The following is a 27748-nucleotide window of genomic DNA, read 5'->3' on the forward strand; positions in this document are numbered from 1 at the left end:
CATGTTTCTGTATCAGAGCCTCAGAAGAATAGTGTCCACATATTAAAGTTCCAGCAGCTTAGAGAGCAAGTCAAAATAAGCCCATATGGGAATCAGATGTACAGTGCTCTCCGTGATATTTGGGACAAAGACTATTTTTTTCTTAAATTGTACTCTCCAATTTTTGATTTGTAATCAAACAATTAACATGTGATTGAAGTTAAGATTCTCAGATAATGGGTATTTTCATACAGTTTGGTTTCACCATGTATAAATTTTAGTCAGGTGTGTTCAATTGCTTCATTAGTAAGAGAGCTGTATATAAGAGAGCTTGATTAGAATCAAGTATCAAGCCTTGATTCTAAGCTTTTGGTTGCTCAAAGAAAGAGAGCACTGGTGAGCTCATTAATCACAAAGGGCTGGGTAGGCCTAGGAGCATCTCTACAGATGATGACCAAAGAATTTTCGCTACAATGAAGAAAAACCCTCAAAACCTGTTCAACAGATCAGAAATACTCTTCAGGAGGCGGGCGTGGATGTGTCAGTGGCTATTGTCTGCAGAAGACTTCACAAACTACTAAGGCTACATTGCAAAAGGTGAACCACTAGCTAGCAACAAAAACAGGATGGCCAGGTTACAGATGGCTACGAAGTACCTAAAAGAACCTGCAGAGTTGTGGAAAAAGGTCTTGTGGATAGTTGAGATCAAGATTTACTTGTATCAGAGTGATGGCAAGATCAAAGAGTGGAGACCAAAAAGCCCTGCCGAAGATTCAAAGTATACCACCTCATCCGGGACACATGTTGGTGGGGATGTTATGGTTTGGGCATGTATGGCTGCCATAGGTACTGTCTCACTTGTCTTCGTTGATGATGTAATGATGATGATTCTGCAGCAGCAGAATTGTGAAATGTACAGAAACAGTACAGTTCAATCACGTGCCTCCAAACTCATTGAGCGGCGCTTCATCCTGCAAGCCAGACAATGATCCCAAAAATACTGCTGAAGCAACAAAGGAGTTTTTCAAAGCCAAAAACTGGAAAATTCTTGACTGGCTTAGTCAGTCACACGATATGAATCCAACTGAACATGCGTTTTATATGCTCAAGAGAAAACTTAAGGCAACTAACCCCCGAAACAAGCAAGAGCTGAAGATGGCTGCAGTACAGACCTGGCAGAGCATCACCAGAGAAGGTACTCAGCACCTGGTGATGTCTTTGGGTCACAGACTTCAAGCAGTCATTGCGTGCAAAGGATATGCAGCTAAGTACAAAACATGACTACTTTCTTTCACATAATACTAATGTCCCAAACATTATGGTGCCCTGAAATCGGGGGCTACTTTGTATTTCTACGTGGTGAAACCAAAATGTGTAGAAATTGCCTTTAATAAAAGCTGAGAATCTGCACTTTAACCACATGTCACTTGTTTGATCACAAATCAAAAAATAAAAAATGTCTTTGTCCCAAGCATTATGGAGGGCACTATACGGCTCATACCGGTTTATCAGAAGCAATATGGGGATTTTATAAGTGAAACGTGGAGAATCAATATAAAAACTTACCGCTCAGCAATAATACAGTCAAGGAATTCTTTGAAGGCAACTCCTCAAACGAACGTTGAACAATTGGAGAGCTTGGATCAGGCCTCGCTGTGTGAGTTCAGCTTCTGCTAGTTTAAATAGGTGTATTTAAAATAAGTGACTCTCAATGGTGTGGAGCAGGCCGGTCTGATTTGCTCGCAGCTGTTCCTTTCCTGACCCCAGTGCAACCGGAAAAACAAAAGCATCGGCTCTCCAACAGGGGCTAGACGCTGCACGCTCTGTCCGTTGTGTAAATAATGTGGGCCGTGGAGTAGCGTTCTAAAGACGGGCACGCCAGACCCAAACAGCCCAGTCGATATTCTCATGGACTTGTTTAACGTTTGTAACGTATCACCCAAACACTGCTGAGCGGATCAGTGGCCTCAGCACAATTTCAGGCCTTACGAAACTACCCCCTTATTTTTTGTGTTTCATGTTGTATATTTAGTCTGAGGGTTGGCTTCTTTCCGCCCTCCTCTCATCGTTTTGGCGTTCTTCCCTGACTATAAGGTGGTGCTTATTTTTCCAGAGGCCACAATTACACCCCTATGCGGGTCCTGCTGGTGGTCTTGGGCTCTGTGTAGTGGCTGGTTGTGATTATTCCTTACAGCTGTTGGAAGAAGTCATTGCTGCATCGGTGCACTGCGCTCTGTTTGTGCTGGATATAGCCTAGCTCAGGATCTTTTTCACATGTCAAATCCAGGGCTGTCCTTGTCTGCTATCGCAGATAGAGGAAGGTGTTGAGTACAGTAGTTATGCGGTTCAACTTATTGAGGGTTTGAAGGGATACAGTGGAGTACAGCATTGGGCCTACAAAGGTTTGGCCTAGATACAATTGGCATATCCGTGAGGTGACTGATGCCTGCTTGGAAATATTATGCCTTTGAAGTTCGGGGCAAAGTTCAGTGTTATTTTCAAGGACACTTGTCACAATTGATTGTTGAGCACAAATGATAGCCTTCATTGATCGTCATCAACCCTGGAGAATGAGTAGATCCCACAGACTTTATTAGGTCAAATCAGGTGCATTGCCTTCCGTGGTCTAGTCTGTCAGTTTTCAGTGACTGTTTGAAGGGGTCATTTATTTACGTACAGACCAAGTGGGCACTAATCCCAGCCAGAGCCCCTGCTTGTCTAATCTTTCCGAGGTGACGTCTGTACTGATTGGAACATCGGTAGGGGACTCGGTCTTCACAAGCACACTTCCTCTCACCCAGCGCCCTCTCCCCAGCCATGCCCCCCCCCCCCTCCATGATTATGGTCTATTTATACTCCTTATCAACATTATTCTCCTTGCTGAAGATTTCCTGGCAGCGGACTTGAGCTCTACTGGCCCTGGAAAAGAATGCACTGTGAGCGGGACCATACTGAGTTAGAGCTATTAGGAAGTGATTATCACAGCCAGGCTGTGCTCTGTGGCTTGGTTATAGTGTTATAATGATTCTCAAAGAACCTCCTTCATCTCTGCCAGTTTTTGAACAATGCAGACTTTACGTAATAGACTAAATTATGGGTAAGCTCTGTGATGTTCATCTTTTTTTATAATGATTACTACCGATATTGGTTTTAATGACGCATCTGGGTCATCTTTTTTTCTGAATGATATATGTAATATCATACTGATATGTGATACTATGTTTAATTTTAGTCATCTCTCGAGCCTTCACTTGTGTGATGCCTTTCCCATTTCCAAGATGCCGTATATTTCAGTTTAACTTTAATTCCCCTTACTTTACCTTAATTTACCTTAGTTCCTTTGAACAAGAACATACTGTCATTGTGACCTCTGCCCACTGGCCTGGTTTTTGAAGAACAGAGGTGGTTTGTCGTTGGATTTGTGATGGCATTAACAGCATCCTCCAGCTGTGTTTTGGCTCCCAGGAATAGTGCCTAGCCTAAATCACAGTTCCTCTTGTTTCTTTTAAATTCAAACCCCCCCATGGCTACCACACTACTGTCTGCCCAGCGCACACTGTCTGGTGGCCTTATATTCCTTGGAACACAGAACAAGTGAACGGTTTGATTATTCTTGGAAGTGCTTTAGTCTGCTTTAGTTGTACTGCAAAGTTGTACTGTGACTATTCATTTTCATGTGGTTATCACACATGCTCTCTTCCAGTTCCTTGGTTTTAATGGAGAGTTCGATAAAGTTGTTAAATATAAAGAGAATGATTGTCTGCTGTAAATAAAGGTAGCCATGTTTGTTTTATCCTATTATATTTTCTTAGCTTCTCTTTTTGTCACAGTGGTGAACACAGCATCACTGTGTCTGGAACAGTAGGAAAGTGGTCCATCACAAATGCAGAACTTGAAATGTTGCATTTCAATAAAGCGTGCATTCCCTTCCTGTTGCTGTCTTCTACAAGGCAGTGGCTTCTTCCCAAGTCATATGACTCAGCAGTACTCCTGGAGAACTAGTACAGAACTGCTTACTGTTCTCTCCCATGGTAAATGATTTCAGAATTTGTTGCCTTGGTGTTTTATGGTGTGGGGTCACCTCCTTCTGTGTTTGGTCTGCACTATCAGCCCCTCCTTCTCCAGCCTGTGTTGTTTCAAAAGTTTATAGAATATACTTACAGAATATGTGCTGACTTGGATTCATTGATACACATTCTGGTCAATGGTGCTTTCCCATGCTGGGTGGAGTCAGTAAAGAAGAATAATATTGATTTCAGCTGTATTTGTGTTCTGTGAGCTTTCAATTAGAGCTTAGTTGCTACTGTTGCTTTTTTAAACACTAGTGAAGGCAAACTTTGTTGTCAGTAGGCAGGAGCTGACAAAATGACATGTAGCTTATTACAGCTTAGCCTGTCCAGGGAGAGCTGCAAGCAAAATCTGTAAAGTTAATTAAACCAAGAAGCACCCTCTGACTTTATTTTCATTAATAAGAAGCAAATTAATTGTACCAGGGGACACATGTTAATTTGGCTCTGAAGCATCCCATGCCTTCAAAGTGAAGTTCTTTTCTTTAATTACAAATGCACCAATCAAACCCTTTGCATGTGTGTGTGTGTGTGTGTGTGTGTGTGTGTGATTGAACATTAGCAGTGTTGCACTGGTCATTAGATAGCCATAGCAACACTACAGTGGTGGTGCTGTATTGATTGCAATCTAAAATTGGCTCTTTATCCTTTCTTTAGTTCGGAATGTTTTGTGCATTGCATTTTGTTGTCATGGAAACTGTAGGAAAGCACTGAATGTACAGAGTGGAATGATTCCAATTCCTTAGCATTATGCGTTGCAAATGATAGGTTCAGCTGTGTGTTCATGTGTGCGTGTGTTTGTGTGTGTGCGGGTGTGCATACGTTCATGCATATATACATAGAATGACTGCTTTTTAGAATGACATGCAACTAGGCCCTGCCATATACGACAGTCTAAACTGCTCTGTGCTGTTGCTCTTCCTGAACGCTTGTCTTTGCTTAGTTTTAGTTCTGCAAATTAGACAAACTGTACCTTCTCATTCATTTCAAGATACACTCTGTCCAAATTGCTTGTCCTCCATCCATTTGACTTGTGTTTCTTGTTTCAGAAATCATAAACAGAAGCCCAGCTTAAAGGAAATGGGTTTTAAGAAAATAAGCCTTGTGTTAGCAAGTTCATTGCAGTTCTCATGCCTGTCTTGCTTTCCCACTTTAAACCTTGAGACTTAAGCAAGAGAAAATGGACTATTTCTCAGTGGCATACAAGTGCCACACAGGCCATACCACATAAATCACTGTAATAGCATTTCTGTTGTCTCAGCTCAACTACCAGCTGTCCCTTTGTGTTTACCCCATCAAATAGCAGGCTTTATTACCAACCCTTCCTCCTCTTTTATGATGTCCCTCAGTGCTGCACTGCCACATCAGACATTTAATATGATGAACTGTACAGTCCCTGGACAAAGCTCTTTTACTGTAAGGAATGGCCATATCAACTTTAAAGACCAATGCCTTTAGGGCTTATAAAGGCAGGACAGTTTGTTGAGTTTGATCAAGAAACATTATCCCGGAAATGCATTGCTGTCCTTATTGATGTGTACTCTCACTTTAATCTGTTTTAATCAGGCCTCTGTAAACTTCATGTACTGGAGTTCTGACTTAATTAATCCCTAAATGGGGAAATATTGCATGAAATGGGAATGTAACATATTATTCAGTGTTATGCTGAGGTTTCGAGATGGAAATATTTGCTCAATGAATAGGACTGAAATGAATTGATTGTGTTGCAGACAGGCTGTATCTATAAACCTCAGGTGATAATTTTATGAACTTTCAATTGTGCTTCAAATTGAATAGAAACAATTGCAGGGTTATAAATGCCATGGTTATAGTAAGTGAAATCCAAATGATGTTTTCTTGAATACACAATATGAGTTTGTGTTTTACAATTTGAAGAGGAAATCTAATTTGTTTGAAAATGAAATGTGTTGCATCTGTTTAAATCCACTCCCAACCTTTTAATAACCTCAGATCTCTCTCTCACAATAAGTCATGTCCTTGAACCATGAACCTCTAGGGAAGTAAACCATCTCCAAAAGGCCAATGGCAAAGCATCTTCAGCTTGTTGTATTTTGCCTGAAAATCGTCCCTCTTCTTATACATCCCCCTTTCAGAAGGCAGAAGGCAATTATGCCCAGTACCTCTAGGGAAAGAACTGGCGCAGGGCCTATTTTCCAGTTAAATGACAGATGCATTATCTATAATGTGGACAGAATTACATCTTTATTGGGACTTAGGTATTAAGATAAGAGGAGAGGAGTAGTGCTGCCAAATAACTAAATCCGAGGAGAGAGAAGTGAGTTATGGTTTTCCATAGCACATGTTGAAGGTTGCTGGGCAAATAGTCTATAAAGACTGAAGGAGAAAACCAGTGTTTACATGTCCTATTTATTAAAAAATAACATAGGTCAGAGCACTCACCTGTCAACAGATTCCATTCTTTCTGATGGTGAATTCTCCACACTTCTGACTTTGAAGGCAGCATTTGACTTGGGTGCTGTAGTTTTTCTTATTCAAGATGACAAATATTTAAATTACTGAATAATTTGATTCTACTTATATGGAATACCTAGAAGGCAAGGGGAAATGATTAGTTAAAATTAAAAGCAACAAATTCTCCTGCGTTGGTACAAATGGTATATACCAGAGAAAGACCTACATTCTGTCTTCTGAAACATAGTACGCCGTGGGCATGGTACTCATATATGCCATATTGAAGGAACACTGTGCTAGGGCATCTATAGAGGCAGGGAATCACAGGGTATAGAACTACTACATATATGTGCATTGAAATGCCAGCTCACCTAACAATACAAACATTGCAGATGGAAAAATCAGCTCTTTGTATCTGTACATTCAGTAGGGATACAGGCCTCTATGATAATGTGTGGGAGGGATCAGAGGTTAGTGGTACAATGAAGCTGTATATATTTTTTATTTTTTTGGAGGGAGTGGGTTATCACATTATGGAGGCATGCATGCTCACAGAGATTACTGGCAGAAGCGTACGAACTATAGTTTCTGGGTCTTCCTCAGCTGCGGGCTGGTATTATGGCCTTGGTGCTTGTGAGGTGCAGAATCTGCCAGGGTAGCTGCATTTCTTATGTGATCTGATGTGCCTTCTGGAGGACACTAGAGAGCCTATCTGCCCTGAGCACCATGCCTTTCAGCACAGACACCGGGGTCTAAAAATGAATTTAAATAGCTGTAGAGCATGTTCCTTCCTCTATAAAGGGACTGTTATTTTAAACACTGAGGGTAGCTTTTTGATTATTTAAAGCAGCATTGAGCCTTAAGATTGATGACATAAATGTAAAATATTGCACACTATTCACCTATTTAAGTAGTTCTTGTAGATTCTGTGGCACTAATAGTGTAGCAATGAAACTGTACAGATGGAACACATTTTTGTATACTCTATAGGACTGTGAAACAAAAAGTCTCTCATGCGGTCAATTCGATATGCATTTTTTATGTATGGTAATATCTAGATTAATGGCAGTGTGTCTGTCAAGTATAAAATCATGGAATGAAATCTTGGCTTTATGACCCAGGCTAGTTTTACCCCAGCGTGAAGACTGTCTCGGTCTATGCTTTGTACATATTCCCAGGCTATATTCATCCTGTTTCCTGCCTGGAATTTCATCTCAGTTCTGGGTCGTGGGGGGCACAGCAAATATGTGCATTGCATACTCCAGGGGATTATGGGTAGGCAGAGAATGCTACTTCACTGACACAGTGTAGGAGAGGAAGTGGGGATTAGTTCTACTGTTTGTCTATGAGAGAAGGGAGAAGATGTCTGAACCAGGAGTGAAAGTGGTGAGCTTGACTATATTAGTATAATCTGTTATGCATATTTAACACATCAATGAAGCAGTTTGGGGCTGAAAACACAGCTTCTGGACAAGGTACTGTACCTATTACTGCAGGTGACATTACATCTGAGGTAAAGAGTAATCACCAAATGTGTAGTACGTAAAACGTATATAACTAACGTTTTGTTTGTGTCATAGAAATTCTCAGGTTTCTTTGTATCTTGAAAGTAATGCTGATTAACTTGTGGGACCTCATCTTTTACTGTTCCAAAAGGGAAACCATTTTTCAAATCTTAGTCTCATACGCCACTGAGCTCATAGACCGGATGGTAATAGCCATTTCATTGGGGGGGGGGTAAAGAATAATATGTGAGGGATTAAAAACAAAGACCTGAGTGGGTTTTGGTCTGGACAGTCTCCTACTGTGTGAAGCAACAGTCATTCATCAATATCCTGACATCGACCACGCAATTCAAAGCTATGGATTTATTTCTTGTTTTATGAATGTAATATGAGTGTATTGTGAACCACTGTTTTTTTTTCTTCTGAGAACAAACCTTGGTGATTGCTCTTAGGTTGGCAACCGTCCACTCTTCTGTCTCATAAATCACGTTGACAAAATTTATTTAACAGAAAATATCAGGCCAATAATCCATTACAGCATTACAATAGTCCACTCTATCCGAACCCTATCCTGAATTTTAAACTATTAACTGCCATTTAAAACACATTACTCTTACAAAACCATCATTCTTTTAAGTGGTGGTACTGTTTCGTTTTTTGGGAATTTAGTTTAGATTAAGCAAACGATATGCTCCTGGTAGAAGAAGGCAGTGGAAACATAAGTATCCCAAAGCCATAAATTACAAATGCAGTCCAAGTCTCAATATTGTTTATTTGAAGAAATTCCTATTTAGTAGATTTACATATTTTTGAAAGGATTCGATTTTAAAAAAATCAGTGACGATTGCTATAAATAACATTAATTTAACACCGATCAGAAATGTAAGTGAAGTAAAATAAAATGACAGAAATAACACTGGACAGAAAGTCTAAAAGTCTAATTTTTATGTAGATAAGGCAGTTACTTTGAGCTACCATCGTAGCTATGCCATGGTGACTTCAGAAGTTTTAAAAAATACGGGTGTATCCAGCACATTGGGGGATCCTGGACATATATACAGTTACATCATTTGGCAGATGGTCTTATCCTCAGTGACTTAAATTTAGATTTGACAACAGCACTTCTCATTCCCATATGTAGCAAAGAGTGTTACAACTCTTTAGACAAATAACTGCTAATAGTTATTCATTTATTTATGTTTCTTTAAAAGGTGAGTTGGGTATACAATGGACCTTTACTGGGATGAAGTTGTGAGGCAGCCTATGTTGAATGGAGGGGCTGAGCCATGGTGTAGGGCTTGACCATAGCCTTGATGTAGGATCCTCTCATGCCCCTGTTGGTCAGCATTAGTCTTGAATCTAATGAGTTACAACAGGGAGCTTGTCGAAGCTGCAGAGCAGAGGTGTCATGTGGGAGGACCTGGGGATGTTGACCAGTTTTCTGGAAGTCTTCCCTTCCTGGTACTGTAAAAGGAGCAGCTAAAGTGTAGCTTTAGGTGTTGAGCTACCAAAATGACAAGGGGAAAGGATATGTGTAATGGGAGGTGTGAAGATATGGCAGCTCTGAGGAATTAAATGTATATTGAGGAGAACACTGGGGGATAGCAATGGTGAGTTTTCATGGTTGCAGATGTAGATCCTCTCCACAATAGCTGGTAGGGGTGACCTGGTGGGTAGGACCCAAACCATGAGTGCATAGAGTCAGAGATGCCAGGCTCAGTAAGGGTGGTGAGAAGGAGCTGGTGGCTGACAGTGTCAAAGACTGCAGAAAGGTCCAGGAAGGTGAGTATGAATTACATGTTGGTGGCTTTCACTGTGAAAAGGGCATTGTGATGGTGAGGACAGCAATTCAATGGCTTTTATTAGAAGAAGAGGGATACCTGTCTGTGGTTTTTTGTGTCTGCTTAGTCTAGCGTTTGCTTCTTCAGAAGGAGTTTGATTGTAGCCAGGGAGGAGTTGATGACTGAGGTGAGGAATGGAAGCGTGTTAAGAAAGGCAGCCTGTGGTCCAATGGGTGTCTGGGAGTATGGTAGGGCGTCATTAGGTAGAGGACTTAACATGGGGAGTGAGGAGAGAAATTAGTTAAAGCGTTATGTGAAACCAAGTTCTGGTGGTCTCAGCTGGATGTGTGGAGAATAAGCATTAGATATTGTCAACCTTCTTCCCAAAGCAGGTGGAAAAAGTCCATGCTGGTGCTGGAGATGAAAGGTGCAAGGGGGGTTAAGGAGGGAGGAGTAAGTGGCAATGTCTGTGGGTGGAATGCAGAGGCTTCTCAATAGTTCATGTAGAATGGTGCCATAGGAGGAGGTGATTCTCCATCGTCTTTGTGGGCTGCTCCTGACAGCTCTCCACTCAGCTATACTCTCCCAGAATGTCTGACAGCCATGGAGTGGGTGACAGAATTTGAACCAGTTTTTGAACCAGTGACAGAACCTGATTTAGCATGGTGAATATGTGAATATTTAGTGACACCAGTGCCTTAACCAGCATCTTCTGTACAGTTACTTATAATATATGTTCTGCATTGCATCTACCATGGTATTTTCACTAGACCTGAATCTTGATTGTCTGTGTCATTGTGTCATGTGTCATGTTTTTTTTCCTGAGTCTTGTTTACCCTCCTGGGCACAGTATTGTGTGTACAGTATCAGCAGATTTTCAGATTTGTACATATGGTAACTAGACTGAAAAGACATTGTAAATCTGTTGATTTTGTTTATTTTTCAAAAAGTAAAGAAAAAATAAATGAATAAATTGCTAACACCATCATACCATAACTCTTTCAAAAGAATCAATGAAAGCATGAGTAAAAACAAGGTGCACCAGCTCATTAGATTATAAACTGGTTAGCCAAAAATGCTCTTTAAAGTAGCCTGTGGGATGTTTACACATCATGCTGCTATTACCATCTTCCTCTGTTCACCAGAAAATTAAGTAATTATGGGAATTAAGGGATTTGGATTCAGCTCAAAAAGGAACATGAAAATGTAAAATGATTTATATGGAATGTAAACATATGACAAATGGCAACATTATATTATGCATTAAATGAACAGGAAAAGTACATTTACAAAAGGTTTTTCCAAGATTAAATGTTAATCTGTTGAGTTTAGGCCCAACTGTCCTGAAATATTAATAAATGATCATTGTTGTACTGTATGGTTCACCTAAGGGTCAGCCCTTCCTGAATTAACACTGGCCCAATGATGGGAGCACCAACGACCCTTTTCATGCCAAGAAAAAACAGATTTATAAGTGCCATTTTCTCCACAAACCATGTTTTGTGCAGTGTAATTATTTAGAATTCTCAAGGTCGAGAGAACAAATTCCATGGAATGTTGAAAGGGTTATATTTTTAAAACTGTTTATCAGTCATGGCATCCCTCTCATTTTTGTGCTAGTCTCACACTGTGTTGTCTGCGTTTACAGAAAAAACATTTTAGTTTGGCTCTGTTTACGTCTGTTCTTACATAGGGTCAGGGAACGAGACAAAACATGTCAAAAGGTAAAGGATTGCAATAATGTTTTACCAACCGATTTCAACCACCCTGGGCTTTTTTTTGATTACTTATTGGTGTCTCTCTTTCTCCCCTGTTTCCTGTGGTGTTTGCCCCTCATTGATGCTGCTGGTACACTACTAAAGGTAAGACAGCTCTGTTTTTCCCTTTCTCTCATAGCTGAGTCAATTTAAAATTCACGTGTAACTGGGCGCATTGGGTCTGTACAGTGAAAAAAGCTGCCCAGAACTGATTTTGGAGGGGCCACCATTGAAAATGTATGAAACAGCAGGAATTGACTAGGAAGAAATATTGCCTGCTGCTGCAAATATATTCTTTTGAATATTCTGTAACTTGCTGTCAGTTGCATACAGGTACTCCATCACTGTGAATGCTCTGAACACGGTGTATTTGCAGTCTGTATATCATCCGCTTGCTGACACCACATACTGGCACAGTGCAGAGTTTAGACGACTGAGCCAGTGTGCTGCCAGCAGGTAACTCCAGCCCCCAGAGCCACAAGGGCCTCTTCAGATCAGGATGTGGGCAAAGTGATAATGTGAGCAGGGTAATCAGTGATTCAGCTGAGTGCCATGTGGCTGCTGCATTGAAACACACACCCTTACATACACGCCTACTGTAGGTGCAGCTATGAACATGGAGCCGCATTCAGCTTGTACATTGTGTGCATGCACACACACACACACAGACACAGACACAGAGGAATCATTGGATTTCAGTCCATGATATGGAAATTTGGATACGGTGTGCTCACAGAAACTGATAAGCTCTTACAATAGATTTTTTAAACTTTCATGTTTAACTATAAGGTTAAAAAGTAGGTGAACGTTTCAAAAATGATATTGCTGAAATTTTCCAAGTGTAAGAATGTGTGCATTTACATAGTGTGTGGGTGTTAATGGTTTACAGTGTATTCTGTTTGGCAAAAAAATGGCTTGTGACACCTTGAGACTGCTGCAGCACTGAGCGTGGTGCTGAATCAGGGGAAATTGGAGGTCAGACATAGCTGACTGATTGACAAAAGCACCCTGCTCCAAATGAATAATGAAAGCCCCGTGAAACAGTTTTTGGCTCAAGTCAACACATAGCTTTTTTTGTATTATTCTTGGCTTCAACTACCTTTTTAAGTCACACCAGCTTTTATTCGTTTTTTTTCCTCTCTCGCTATTTCACCTTAGATTTTCTCATTACATGTTTGCAGACTACAAATGCTGATATTTCTGGATTCACTGGACATTTTCTGTTGTGATTCAGTTAGATATAGCTTTCCCTTCCATTTAGAAAATACTCAATCTTGTTTTCATATGAGAAAAATCACATCTCAAACAAGTATTGGTTTGTTTTGTTCACACTACCTACCTGTGTGGCTCTGTTGATTAAAATAACTCAACTGCTGACTTTCACCTTCTCCCCTTATTTTTATTGAGTGCATAAATGGCCCTTTATTTAGAGGAATCCCTTGTTCATTGGGTAATTACTGAGAATCATGACATTTAATTTTTAATGTTGTTACTAGTTTGAAAGAATATTTTTATATGCTGCCCATTCCACCTTCTAAACACATTTTTATTGAAATTGCAGTGTTGTGATGTTTATTTTCCTTCATCATAGATGGGCTCGGTCATTTTTGGCATATTTCTCCGAGCATACAGTTTGGCACATTCATGTAGTAACTGCATTTCAGCAATTTCTGCATTCAGATACGATTGTTTACTGTTCATGCCCTGTGCATAGTTTTGTCTAAATACATTTTCCCAGTGTTGTCTGAATCACAGACATGAGGTATGAAACAAACACAGTACAGGATAGAGAGGGGACTAGCACGTCTAACTATTGTGACCTGAATGCATAGGTTTTGGGGAGATGTGTCACCCCCAGTATTTTCATATGAGTTTGTTGTTAGTCTGGCTAGTATGCTTGTGAGACTTGACATTTGAATACGCAAGACTAGGTGGTCGTGCCATGTGTCTCCCCCAAGGTTGAAATGAAACCTCCACCTATGCCTGAATGCCAAGTGCTGACTTGCATTGTGGCACACAGCAGTGGTAATGAGAGACTTACCTCAGTGCTACCTCAAGCTGTTTCAGCAAATTACACACATTTGGCCCGATGATAATTAATTCTGTACGTCTCAGTGGATTTGTGTTTAGACAGAGCTTTGCTCTGTACCCTTCATAATACCACTCTACGAAAAATAATATTTTGCTCTTAATAATGTGTGCTGCATCATATTTTAGTATTTTATACATTCCACATGAAACATTTTGAAAAGGATGTTTTAACAGAAACTGATTTCAGACAGGTATTAATAGGCTTGCTGTTGTGCACCATATTGCCAGCCTATATGAAGAGCTTTTAATCGTTAATGCCGCATGGACAAGCAATACTGTTTGACTGATGTTTCACACTTTATCTCCACCTTCAGTGTGTGGAATGTGCTCTGCTAATATAAATTAGCATGTATAGTCGGTCGTTTAATTATGCTTTGCAAGTCCGTGTTTGTAGTCCAACAATTAATACATGTCACAGTGTTTAGTTTGGTACAGAGGACATCAAAGTTCTGCTTTTCTGTTGGAATTATACTCAAAGTGTTAAAATCGAGTTTTCCTGGACACCATTTTTTCATATAGCCTATGTGGTGCCTAAGCACATAAAACCTGCCTTGTCATGCGTACAATGGAACATGCTGTCCAAGATCCAGTGTATATTGCTAACAGTCTTGCTGTAGTCTTGGGCATTGTAAATTCAGTATATCGCAATTCTATATTTTTATATGTCTTTGTTGCCTCATTAAAATTAAATCTTCAGCTCTTCTGTTTTAATGACCATATCAACATTTAATTTTGCCATTATCCTTATCAGCCCACTGTGTGTATGTTTGTAAATAGTCATTAACCATGGAACGCAACATTATTTCTACTGTAGCATTTTACCCCATGCGTAGGGTGCCCATAGCTCCCAAATAGATTTGTTCTCCTATCATGAAGTGAGGCGACTGAAGCTCCAGATCAGTTGGCTACTTAGATTAAAGCCCTTAGAATAAAGAATGGCTTCTGTGCTGTTCAAGAGGTAGGCTAATATTTTTCCTTCAGTTAGTCTCCAGATGCCCTCCACTTCCAAGAGGCTTCATCTGACATCACAGCACAGTTTATTATATGAATAGTCTCCTGCACTGTGAAACTGATTTTCCATTTGTTTAAACACACTAAGTGGAAACTGTCTCCATGGATCAAGTCAAATTCATATTCAGGGAAGCAAAATTATTGAATTTGATGCGTGAGTGTTTGTCCTTGATTCTGTCCAATTTAGTTTTTGTATTTGATTTTGGGCACATATTTTGTGCGCTTGCTACCTTTTATGAAGTTCAACCTCCGTCTTTGCATTTTGTTTTTGAGATTTACTGTGTATACGCAGTTTGTGTAATCGTAATTTTTCTCCCAATTCAATCAATTTCTGAATTGAAAGACCTAATAGGACATTATGGGCATCATTTTCGTTATGGAATTAAATTTAATTTGAATAGAATAAACTGAATTGAATACGATTGCACCAAACCCTGTAATCATGTCTATTATGATCGGTTCTGTAATCTAATGTTGCATCAAATGTAAAGCGTAAGTATACAACCAAATAAATATTTACAGGTGGGGAATCGCAGTTTGATCTGTTGAAATTGCTCTTGCCTGCTCAGCTGAAGGTGACTTCTAATCTAATCTGATCGTGCTTTCACTACTGGAGAGGGCTCATTCTGCTCAGGTTCCAGGAAAGTGCTGAGGGATTGATTGGCAGTCTACCTAGCCTCCTGCTCTGATCTCCCGGGTGAGGACTGTGACTGTGTGTGTCCCCGTGAGTCTCACCTTCTGCTGGAGGGATTTAGGCATGCACAGGTGGCCCGGCTGCTTTGCTGATGGAGAGTGGGGGGGTCACCGCTTGCCTCCAGACTGGCTCTGACACACGGGCGTCGTGAGCCCTTAAGTAATCGTTTGCAGAAGGGGATTTTTGGTGCAAAGCGAAACGTCAGGGAGATTTGAGCAGTCCGCAGCCACGCAGGCCAGCAGCCATCTGGAGGCCGAGCTGTGCATGGAACCAGAGTCACGGTACAACTACGGCATGCTCACTTCTCACCTAAATGTGATACAGTTGCAAATAAATGTTGACGTTTACTACAGAGCCAGGGTTTTCATATTTAAGCTGTTGCTGTACATGCATACTAACTGCATTATACCAATGGAGAAGAATTGCACACAGTCACAAAGGACCACACTACTCGAGACTTGAGTCAGTCTACTTGAGTCAGTATTTCCCAATGAAGCTATGTATTGCACAGTCTCCCAGTGAAACTATGCCTTGCAATGTTAAGGCAAGTAATCATAAACTATATTCCCTGGTCAGTTCATAATTGAAGTCCCAATAATATACTTGGTAGGGTGGAAGTTGGTATTACTGATGGTATGGTACAGTGAATGCTGACTGATAGGCAACTTGCAATACCTACTATTCACTTTTGAATGGTGTTCTTTATTGTAAACCACCCTACAGCTTTGATCAGTTTTACACCCGCTATATTGATAGACCGATGAATATTATGTACTCATAAAAAAACTGTTTCAAAAAAGAAACCCTTTTCTTAAAACAGGAATAGCATTTTCATGTCTTTCGTATTTTCCTAAATAATAGCGTGCATTGCCCTAGCGACTGTAAATCAAACTGTTACTGTATTTCATGTTAAGATTTTGAATTAAAGCGTCTAAGTCTGACATGTCGGGTCTAATGAACAAGCTTTGAACAGTTTTACTTTGTACAGTAATTACAATCCCAGAACATCACAATCCTTCCCTTGTTCTTCAGTGGAGGACTGGTAACAGATGGATGCATCCTAATATCTTGACACACATCACTCCCTAGTCAAAGGAGTTCATTTCTTCATATTACAAAACTTTAGTGTCCCCTTCTGCTGACCTGCAGCCCTCCCCCAGTTTATAAGTCTTATATGTAGTTTTTTAATATACTACATGTAATAGAACAGTTACTAAATTTTCATAATGTACAATGACTTCTCAAACATCCATATATAATTCCTGTGTGTATAATAACAGTGATAATACAAACAGTACACCAGTAATATGTATGTTTATCTAACAACGTCTGCCCCTTTCAAATTAATTTTATTGTTGCATATTAAATATACACAGGATTACTGCTCAGCTCCATTTGTCAATTACTTTTATCAGTGTAGACAACATATTAAATTATCATCTACAAATACTTTCAAACCTTATATAATTCTATGTTAGATATACTTTTAATACCAGTAACAGTAATGTTATGTTTATGCTCATATATCATGCCCACATATTACTTATATGTAGATATAAATATACACACAAGTATCTCAGATTGTACAATGCACCTTTATATGTGACTTTAATTCCTTTGAAAATCAAACGCTGTGAATAATCTAGGTTCAGAACAGACTTTAGATCATTTATCATTTTACATGTTTTCATTGTATGTTACATGCCCTGGAATCCCTTAACCCAGTCTCAGACCTTGACAATCATGCAACGTGAAGAGATAACTCTGACATGGTTCAACAGAACAACTATTTAGGATTTAATGTCATTTAATCATTCATATTAATACGAGCTAACAAGACGTGGAATGTCCACGCAATTCCGTCCTCAGTTTGATTAAGGGTATTGATTTGACTGGGGAATTCCACAGAAGAAGGCATTCCCTCATGCTCACCACTGACAAATGCCACATGTCAAATTATAGAATTTTAAATACCAACATTATTTTTTTCTTTTTGAATGCTATCAGTGGAATTCATTCTCATTCATGTGCTGTTGTGTGTTTTGTAGGTAGAATGTGCAGCATTTATTCATTGTTTGGTGGGTCATATTAATTTAAATTTATTTAAATTTAGTAACATGCAGTACTGTTGGTATATTGGTACTTATCACTGATTTGTTTTGGCAAGCTTTTTCTTCCTGAAATATTTCTTTCTTTCTTTCTGAAAGTAGGACAGACTGAGTTTCAGGGGCACTACACCAACACACGCTGTGTTAATGCACTGCTGGCTGCAGCTGTGATGATCTGTTTGGGTGTCTCGTTTTCCCCTAACATTGGAAAAAGCAGAAAAGAGGCCACCAGTCCCTCACAGAGAGACTGCCCGCCAACAGAGTGTGACAGGAAAGTGTTAGGTTCTGCTTGAGGGGGTAGCTCTTTGTGCTCAGCCCAACCCTGAGTACCATCTACTTTGATTGTTATGAAGTCAGATTCAGTTCATCTGAAATAGATTAAAATGTATAATTCCAAGGTCATTAAGACAGACCGCCCTGCATAGAAGAACTATAGAGCATTAACCCTGAAAATGGCGAACGGTGTACATTACCAAGTCCTGTATTCTGATTGGCTAAAAATAACACAAAACGTAATCAAGGGGACGATGTGTTGATGTGTTAAAGAAGCCTGCTCCTGGTTGCCGCAGCATGTTGTCTGATATGAGAGAGGGAAGGGGCAGATAAGGAAAGTAATGAGAAAGCTGTCAGCCGTGCACGCTCCACCCAGAGGAGCAAGGAGCGTGTCCTCTGGCTACATTTTGTCTTCGCCTGGCGAGCGCATTAGATATTCATGGTTCAAGTTCAAATTCAATATCCTCTGGCCAGACTCTGAGCGCTGCTTCACAAATGAGGTATTGTTGAGGCGTGGTCTGATTAGACGGCGGTCCCAAGCGCTTGCAGTGCCCACTCTTGCGCGAGGGTGTAATACGTGGGACATAAACGATGAAATGGTGATGTCGCCTGCCGGAGGCGAAGTCGATCAGTGTGGAAGGGTGGGTGGTGCCAGCAGGACTGGGGAAGCTGCCAGTTCTGGTCCAGCGGGAAGCCTTTGAATGTTATTGGTCTTTAAAAATGTTCTTTATATGCAGTTTGCGGGATAATAATGTCAACACTTTACAGGACTCAAGAATCTATGGCACGGCTCGGCAAGGCCGGAATAGTAATTATTGTAGGCCCTATTTATTTTGTGTTACTGCGTGTGATTACGAAGATGCAGGTTTCCAATCTTGCGAGAATGAACGAGCCACTTTATGATATCATAAATATAATGGGTAAATAAGAATATATAATATAAATATATAAATATGTTTTATAAATGTATTTAATAATAAATATATGCACTGTTCTCAGATTGTGATTAGCGATGGATTTTTGTCACCATTTAACTGCACAGTGAACGTGAGGCACAATGAACGTCTTCCCATGGTGCTTTATGTTAGTGGTGAGGGTTGTGCACATCATGGAAAAATTCTGTTTGCACAGGGACCTCTGCATTAACATGTGCAGTAGCACACTGAGTAAACACTTCACATACAATTCCTGCAGGCTGGGAATTCCTATAGACTGTCATCCCCTTGGCAACAAGCAGCTGCTGGTATGCTGACGAACACTGACGGGCGTCTTTAGCATAGGCACAGGCCCAAGCAGCCATCAGGGCTTCACAACCCTTGCGTTTTAAAATGTGCTGTCGCAACTAATACCCAGTCTGCTTCCTCTATTACTGTGCTGTTCTGCGGTAGTTCACTGTATATCAGTAATTCACTGGACTGAATTCGAGGACGTTTGTCATTAAGCATTAGCATATGCTCATGTTCATGGGGAAATGGGGACCCTCAGTTGATCCAACGTGGACAAACTCAAGATTTTAAATGTGAAATTACTTACTGCGTGTAAACAATACTTTATTGTAATAATTGTTATAATCACTGACGCGGAGAATGTTTAAATCTGATTCCTTATAATACTTAGCTTATTTTAAATCAGGTTACTTAAAATACTCTTGAAATCTCCTTAAACACGGTTACGATTTATTCACAGCATTGGCCTAGCCTATATCTTCAAAAACTTCAAATTTAATCAGATTTTAAAAGTATATAATAAATATAGGAACACTACATAATGAAAAGGTGAAGCATGTTAGTGAGGATATTCTGTACAGTACTCTGTACCAAAGGAGGCCCCTTCTCTGTTGCAAGTCTCCTTATTTTTTTCCCTTTTTCAGTATACATAGACAGATATGGCTCCATCTCCCTCAGGTGTCAGACAGCATGCTCTTACTCTAATCTTCGAAGCTGGCTGGCAGGGAAAGCTGGCACTGTTACGACTAAGAGAGGATCTCTTCTGCACGTGAGGGTGTGTGCTGGGAGACTCTTCCAAATCCGGCTCATCAGAACAGTGTAGTGTCTGGCTGTTTCGGTGGAGCATAAATATCACAGTACTGTGCGGCCTTAGTATATGTCGATATGGCTGGGTGTGAGCTATTGTGCATCAGTGCAGTGTAAGTTCTGTCAGTGCTGTGCAGAGTTATTGTGCATCAGTGCAGTGTAAGCTCTGTCTGTGCAGTGCAGAGTTATTGTGCACCAGTGCAGCATAAGCTCTGTCTGTGCTGTGCAGAGATATTGTACATCAGTGCAGTGTAAGTTCTGTCAGTGCTGTGCAGAGATATTGTGCGTCAGTGCAGTGTAAGCTCTGTCTGTGCAGTGCAGAGTTATTGTGCACCAGTGCAGTGTAAGCTCTGTTTGTGCTGTGCAGAGTTATTGTGCATCAGTGCAGTGTAAGCTCTGTCAGTGCTGTGCAGAGTTATTGTGCATCAGTGCAATGTAAGTTCTGTCTGTGCAGTGCAGAGTTATTGTGCACCAGTGCAGTGTAAGCTCTGTTTGTGCTGTGCAGAGTTATTGTACATCAGTGCAGTGTAAGTTCTGTCAGTGCTGTGCAGAGATATTGTGTGTCAGTGCAGTGTAAGCTCTGTCTGTGCAGTGCAGAGTTATTGTGCACCAGTGCAGTGTAAGCTCTGTTTGTGCTGTGCAGAGTTATTGTACATCAGTGCAGTGTAAGTTCTGTCAGTGCTGTGCAGAGATATTGTGTGTCAGTGCAGTGTAAGCTCTGTCAGTGCTGTGCAGAGTTATTGTGCATCAGTGCAGTGTAAGCTCTGTCTGTGCAGTGCAGAGTTATTGTGCACCAGTGCAGTGTAAGCTCTGTCTGTGCTGTGCAGAGTTATTGTGCATCAGTGCAGTGTAAGCTCTGTCAGTGCTGTGCAGTTATCGTGCATCAGTGCAGTGTAAGCTCTGTCTGTGCTGTGCAGAGTTATTGTGCACCAGTGCAGTGTAAGCTCTGTCTGTGCTGTGCAGAGTTATTGTGCATCAGTGCAGTGTAAGCTCTGTCTGTGCAGTGCAGAGTAATTGTGCACCAGTGCAGTGTAAGCTCTGTCTGTGCAGTGCAGAGTTATTGTGCACCAGTGCAGTGTAAGTTCTGTCAGTGCTGTGCAGAGATACTGTGCGTCAGTGCAGTGTAAGCTCTGTCTGTGCTGTGCAGAGATATTGTGCATCATTCAGTGCACTGTAAGCTCTGTCAGTGCAGTGCAGAGTTATCTTGCATCAGTGCAGTGCAGCTTCATTGTGTGCGAGCCCTCTGCAGCCTCAGGCTGTGTTATTGCAGTGCTCCATGAGCGAGTGACTCCAGCACACCCTCCCCCCCCATGCAGCACATGTGTGCAGAGTGTTAGTCTCTGTGCAGCTGGGGGTGGGCGTCGTCTTCCATGCCACACGGATGACATCTCCGAATGCATACCCGGAGTGCTGCGACTGCGTTACGAGGGGGGGGCGACCGAGCCGAGAGAGCCCTCCTCTAAGACTGCCGTCCAAGGGCATCAGTCATTAACTCCCCTAAGCCACATCTGCTGCCTGGCTAATGCCGTCAAAAGAGGGGACATCTTAATCTGAGCTTTCCCACATCACAGGCAGGGGAGCGCACTGCACAAACCGCAGCGGTCCTCGCCTTTCCTCCTTTCTTCCTCCTCCGTTTCCTTCGCCTCGTCCTCGTCCTCCACCTCCGGCGAGCGGCGCTTGTGTTCCCAGCCAGCAGACAGAACTGAAATCTCTCCGGGAAGCTCCACGTGGCCCCTCTGGGAGAGAGCCGTGTTTGGAAACAGGGAGCAGGTGGGCGGGAGACGCCCCGAAATCCAGCAGCCCCCCGGAGCCGGACGGAGCTTCGATAAAAAAAAATCTCACGTCAAGGAGAGGACGCGATTTGGCAGCTTGTCAGAACAGCCCCCGAGGAGGAGAGCTGTGTGTTTTGATAGGAGCTGGACCCTTTACTCAGCCTGCGTGTGCGTGTGTGTGTATGTGTCTGTGGACACACAGTAGCTGCTGAGACTGAGTTTGTGTCAGTGCACACGCAAGCGTGCGCGCGTGTGCCTGTGTGTGTGTGTGTTCCTCGCTGTTAGAAGCACATCCCTCTCTCTCTCTCTCGCTTTCTCTCTCTCTCTCTCTCTCTCTGTTTCCCTCTCTCTCTCTCTGCCCGGGCTCGCTGCTTCTCCTCCCAGCCCCGAGAACGTGCTCAGAAAGCGGCGTGGGAAGATGCCGGCCATTCGGGTGGCCTCCAAGATGAAGTCTGGACTGCCCAAACCCGTGCACAGCGCCGCGCCCATCCCGCAGGTCACAGCCTGGAAGCAGGGGGTGGGCAAGTCCTCCTACTCCAGCCAGGTCTCCCTCAAGCCCCCCCACAGGAGCAGCGCCGAAGGCGACGGGGGGGCTCCCCTCAAAACCACCGCGCCGCCGGCGGAGAACGGAGCGGAAGCCCAGGTAGAGATCCGCGCCGCGCGGGCGATCGGCGTCACGGTCAGCGGCGTCAGGGCTCCGGAGCCCAACGTTCCGCACGCGCCCGCCTCTCTCCGCTCGCCGCGATCTTCAGCCTCAGGCGCACATGGCCGATTTTAGCCTGCGGACGCATCGGCGAATAGGAGGCGGGCGCATTTGCGCGACGGCTCAGCGGATGCTGCTAACGCGCGGTCAGGTTCCCCTCTGTGAAAAGACGGTCGCGTCCGCAAGCGCGCAGGCACCGACGGAGGGACGCCGGGGAAGATCGGGCTGGGTGTCGCGCGGGATGCCGCGTCGGTGGTATTGTGCGTTAGTGGTAGCATTCTCTGCTGAGCACCGGTAAATCTGCGTGGGGTTTTCTTCGCGTTCGCGCCAACCGTCACCGCGAGGCTGGAAGCACACCAGAGCCCTGCAGGAAAGTTTTCCCTGCGAGCGCTGCTGTCGAATGCCATTTAAGCCCGCGCACATCACATCACACAGCGGACCAACGTGTGCAGCCCGTCGTGTGAAATGCTATTCAGCGATTTGGAACATGGGAAGGTTAAGCAGCATTTCTTCTGTGGAAACCGCTCTTTACTTCAGGGGGTAACTGAGTAAATGGTAAAATGTGTGAGGCATTATGCATTACATTTTTCTGTGAGCTAGTTATGTAACTGTACTGCTGGTAATAAATGGAGTGGAGATTAACCCTCAGAGACAGCTCTGGGGGAACGTATTATTCTTTATGTGTGTGTCTGTGTCTTGTAGAAATAGGCCATTTCTAAGCATATCCCTTTCCTACATGGCAGTAAGTTGCAGTCATTGTAGCTGGGGGAATGTTGCCTTCTGCCAGCATGGGATCAGTGTGTTTACACTGTCCACGCAGGGCAGTGAAAGGAGCCTCTGTCTTATCCCCTTTCTGGCTTATTGTGTTAATGAGAGCTGTGGGCAGATGGTGTGGAAATGTTTTCTCTGCTTGATGTGGTTAGTGTTTTCTGCCGTGTGTGTGTGTGTGTCTGTGTGTGTGTCTGTGTGGGTGTCCGTGTGTGTAGGTGTGTGTGTGCGTACGAATGTGTGAGTGTATGCATGCCTGTTGCTAAGGAGGCAGTGCATCTATTTACAGACAACAGGTTTGCAAAACAGATTCTCAGGACATATTGGATTTCTTCTCGAGAAAATGAATTTAACCCTGAATTATCCCCAGTATAAACATTTCCTGTGGTGATGTATGTGGATGATGTGCATTTTTCTAAGATGCTGTTTGAAAACTCCAAGCCATCTCACACCTACACCAAAAGAGGCATAGTGGGTGCCTTTAAAAGAATGACAGTTCTACATTGTTCACACCATTGCGCTTTTCATAATATGTACCATTGTTATGAACATTTAGCCCTACCCCTTTCAGTCCCTGAGGGTCCAAAATCATGAATGGGACACTGCTGGTATACCCATACCCTCGAGCAAAGGAGCCACTTCTCAGTTGCTTCAGAAAAAAAAAATGTTTGCTGAAAATAAAATAGCTATGGACTTAATATGAAAGTTGAACACTCAGCTCCTTCAGCATGGAATCAGCTCCAGAAAGCTGAACTTACAGTAGTTTATGTCACTAAGTGGTTTTAAAGTGAGGGTTAAAGTCATGGAGGAAAGTGAAAATTGTAATTGCTTTGACCCTTAGTTGCACCACATATTTAGACTGCTCTGGAGTAACCAGATGCGACACTTTGAACTTGTTGTTGCTTTTGTGTTAAATGTCTTATTGTAACGTCTAGTCTATTGCAGCTTTCTTGGCAAGGTCTCTCTTGAAAAAGAGATTGTTAAGCTCTATGAGACCTGGATGATTAATCGTGAAATAAATAAATAAAGATAAAAATTACGTTAGGCCTACAGCGATTTAGTTTGCAAACCGGATGATGCAGGCTGATGGTCGCGTACGGTAGCCGGCGTTGTGATTGTAGCTCAGCTTTCTACTACTGATCATGTGCTTTATTTTTCTGCTCCGTTCATCACGGGGGATCCGCTTTAAACTAGCTAGGGAGGCGGAGATCCCGCTAGAGACCTTGTCATTGTGATAGCACTTTAAAACGGAGAGGTTGCGGTTTTACGCAGCGTGCGATTTGGGGATGCCTTCCCTTGGCAGGGAGCTGTCAGGCTGTTCGCACTGTTTATGTTTTAGATTTCACGAGGGGGCGTGTCAGGGCTACAACCGGGAGCTGGCGGGCGATAAATATCTGTTTGTAATTTTCGTCATTGGTGTCGTGGTGGCCATTGTTCTGTGTGAAAGTAGCCTACGTAAAGCAGAAGACTCGCGTGTCTGCGATGTTATAAGAACAGTCGTGAGGCCGTTCATATGTTCATATGTTGTCGCAGCATATCCGCGCGGGTCGCTTGCAAATGCAATATATATGTCCACTGGGCATCCAAATTGAATCGATTATTTACAGGTTGATGATGCTGTGCAATCCTGTGAACTGAAGTGAATCGTTGATTTTGTGATATAGACCTGGTATTGAGTGCCTGAGGGCACAGTGTCAGTCATTGCTGTTTTTGGTGATTAGTCTGGTTTGAGTATGGCAAATTTAGCTTATCCCCATGACATACACGTGCTATCTACTCCTGCGCCCCATTACTCAGCCTGACTCAATTTTCCATGATAGACGATTTTTTGTCTTGCGTCTGGTAGCCTACAAGTTCATTTTTAGTAAAAAAGATTAAACAGATTCAATTTGTTTTCAAACCACTAAAATAATGTGCATGTAACTTGAGAGCATCCTGCCATGTGGATGACCCTGTCTATGGGTGATATTATTTTAAATTAATCAATTGACTTGTCAGCTCATGCGCTCACATTAGCTTTACCCCGAAGCTTTGGTGCTGAGCAAAGTGGATTTATTGGCAGCACTTTTTTTTCAGATGCTGCAGTTAGACTTAGGAAAATTCGGTTTGTATGGATCTTTTGGGAGTAAACCATATGGAAACATTTCACGCCGCTTCACTTTATTTGCACGTTTTGTGGCTGTCAGCTAAAGATTATGTTCTGTCTTGATTCCTTGAACATGTGGTCTATGATGGTAGAGATATATATATATATTTTTAAGTATATAGGCCTATCTCTTATTTTTTACAGAAGCCTTTTTTCTGTATCCTCTGAAATTTGTCACGTAAAGTTCTTTGGTCCATTGGGGGCCTCAATTTATTTGGGAATAAAACTGTTCACACTGACATTAGAGAAAGATTATCAGTTAAAGGATCTTGGACCTACTTGAATGAAAAAGAATCCCTTAAAGTACATGGTAATCACTGACATGTTTAGACAGTAAATTCCGGGTTTTTGGGGCCTCTGTGATTCAGTTCCAGCGCCCACTGGATCCAGAGCCAGGCTAAAACGTTTCAGCATGACGGGGAAATAAGGCCCGCAGAGCATTCTACAGCAGGTTCAAAGACTTGCGGGGGAAAACAAGATGGCCGCCTTTAGTGAGAGACCATCTGCGGCCCACTTTGATGCCACCTGCCCATGTCGCGGAGTGGGGCTGTCAAGAGGGGGCCGACAGCTGCAATTACTGACCCAACCAGCCACTGGATACAGAGGCAGGTCTCCTATAATTTCCTGCCTCCCAGAAAGCACAGGGAGCCGGGGGAAGGGAAGGAGAACAGGCAGAGAAATTGCCTGTCAGCTTCCACACCGCACCTATCAGTGTGTCAGAGGAAGAGCAGATGTGGGGGCAATGACTGTTAGTAGTCGATGCACAAAATCATAATGGCTTGCTTGGCTGGTCTAGTGTTCTGTCATTTACAGCCATTACAATTGCATAAAAAATGTAAGCTAGTATTGCCAGTTGTTCTGGATGGAGTTGTTGCTAAGAAAATTAATATTGTGAAGCTCCAAATAGACTATTACAATGTCAGTAGTTTCCATGATTGGACCAGGATTGCAATTGAATCTCTTCTTAGATTGATACTATGATGAATTTTGCTTAAAAATGTTATTTTCTCCCTCTTTAAAAAAAAAAAGTATTGTCACTGTACCATATCAAAACAACTGTATATCCTCAATTTCCTGAATAAATAGGTAATGGGTTTCTTCTGTTTGGCTGAACATCAAACTTATTTGGGTTATCATAATAGCTGCATTAATTGAAAGCAAATGATGCATTGTGTTAATACAAGTTAATGAAGTATAAATGCTAAAGATTATATATTATAATGATTATAAATTTTAATTTCCCTCCTTGTACATTTTGCTAAAAATTCCATAATGCAAAAATCATAGCCTTAATTCACAGCCCTTACTGCTGCATCTCTGGAAGTAACATATGGGAAGTATTGAACATTTGCACCTTGTGAAGCATAGCAAAGCATCCTTCCGTTTACATTACGCACACCACCATCTGCTAGTGCTCAATCCAGTGGAGGCCTAATGGGATAACCTTGGCTAATATGCAAGTGATGGGTTCACTTTGCTCTCTGGTGACTCCAGCTGAAGGATCAGCACTGCAGTCTAATGCCTCAGGTTCCCCAAGAAACTACAGACCCAGACAACAATTGCTTGCATGCCAGCGGTCACTGTTGCCCATGGTGACCTTGGCGCATTCCTCATTTGCCAGAGAACCAGTATGGACATATGCATTGTGGTGTGACTTTGCAGAGCACCACAGTCTGTGTTGTGCAAAACTCATTATGCCTGGGGGCAGTCGGGCTGGGTGGGGCAGTGGTTAGGGTTCTGGAGCCCAGGCCAGAGGGTCCAAGTCCAGGCTTGGACACACCCCTGGAATCGACCGGTAGACATCCATTTTCTAAAGAGCGGTTCACTGGTTTAGTGAGTAATGTCAAACTGAAGGACTGTAAGTTGCCTACTGAGAAAGGTGTTGCCTTCTGAACGCATGAATAATGTTGCTTGTATTAAGAAAAATGCACACTGTGCCCAAACAGCAGAGATGACTCAGAGCACCTTTAGAGACAGCGCTATCGGTAGTGTCCCCGTTAGAAACAGAAGCGTGTGCTAACAAGCGCTAGCCAGTTATGCGTGAGCGCCTTAGCATCTGGTTTACCCTGACAGCAGGAGAAAGAGAAGTGTATGATGTCACCGGAGCGTCCCTGTGACCCCTGTCCCACTGACACACTTGAGGGAAGTGGTGGGCTGTGCGGGGAGTCTCTGCTGCCCCCTGGTGTTTAACGCAGACATGGCTTCCCTGAACTAAGCTTTTCAACACAGCAGAGCTGTTACCCTTCAGGATCATCAATCGTGTCTGCTAAAATGGGATGTGATCCACTGGGGAGATCCCAGGGAAGACTTCTGTTTGAAATGCTGTTTAAAAGGGCACATTGTGTATATCCAAGGAACAGCATGCACTCTCCTACTTACAATATGCATCAGTGCTCTGCTCAGTGCTCATACAGGGTTGGGTCATTATTACTTAAGAAGCCCATTGAATCTAGTGTTCTCTGAGAGTAGTCTGATTATGGCTGTACAAAGAAGATATTAGTGAAAATTTTCCCTCTGCTCTTTGTGACACCTTTGATCTTTAAAGTTTACTTGGCATTGTAATGAACATGTGTTTTATCAGAATTGTCCAATGGCTCTTTCTTCTTCCATAAAGAAGTAAGTAAACA

At 42.4% G+C, this 27748-nt stretch overlaps 1 protein-coding gene across 13 annotated transcripts in view; it reads left to right on the forward strand.

The window, feature by feature from the left end:
- LOC135255262 (neuron navigator 2-like) overlaps nucleotides 1-27748 on the forward strand; it is a 194369-nt gene that overhangs the window by 59574 nt on the left and 107047 nt on the right. For 8 of the 13 annotated variants that reach the window (XM_064336190.1, XM_064336191.1, XM_064336193.1 and 5 more), the window contains exon 1: nucleotides 21308-22147. The exons of 2 other annotated variants lie outside the window; for them this stretch is intronic. In XM_064336190.1, coding sequence (XP_064192260.1) covers nucleotides 21923-22147 — 225 coding nt within the window. In that variant the 5' untranslated portion in view covers nucleotides 21308-21922. Of the gene's footprint in view, nucleotides 1-21307; nucleotides 22148-27748 lie in introns of those variants that run through there. 3 more of the 13 variants (XM_064336192.1, XM_064336206.1, XM_064336205.1) reach the window with 2 other exon arrangements.

The sequence above is a fragment of the Anguilla rostrata genome, chromosome 5 (genome assembly GCF_018555375.3).
Source record: "Anguilla rostrata isolate EN2019 chromosome 5, ASM1855537v3, whole genome shotgun sequence".
NCBI lineage: Eukaryota > Metazoa > Chordata > Actinopteri > Anguilliformes > Anguillidae > Anguilla > Anguilla rostrata.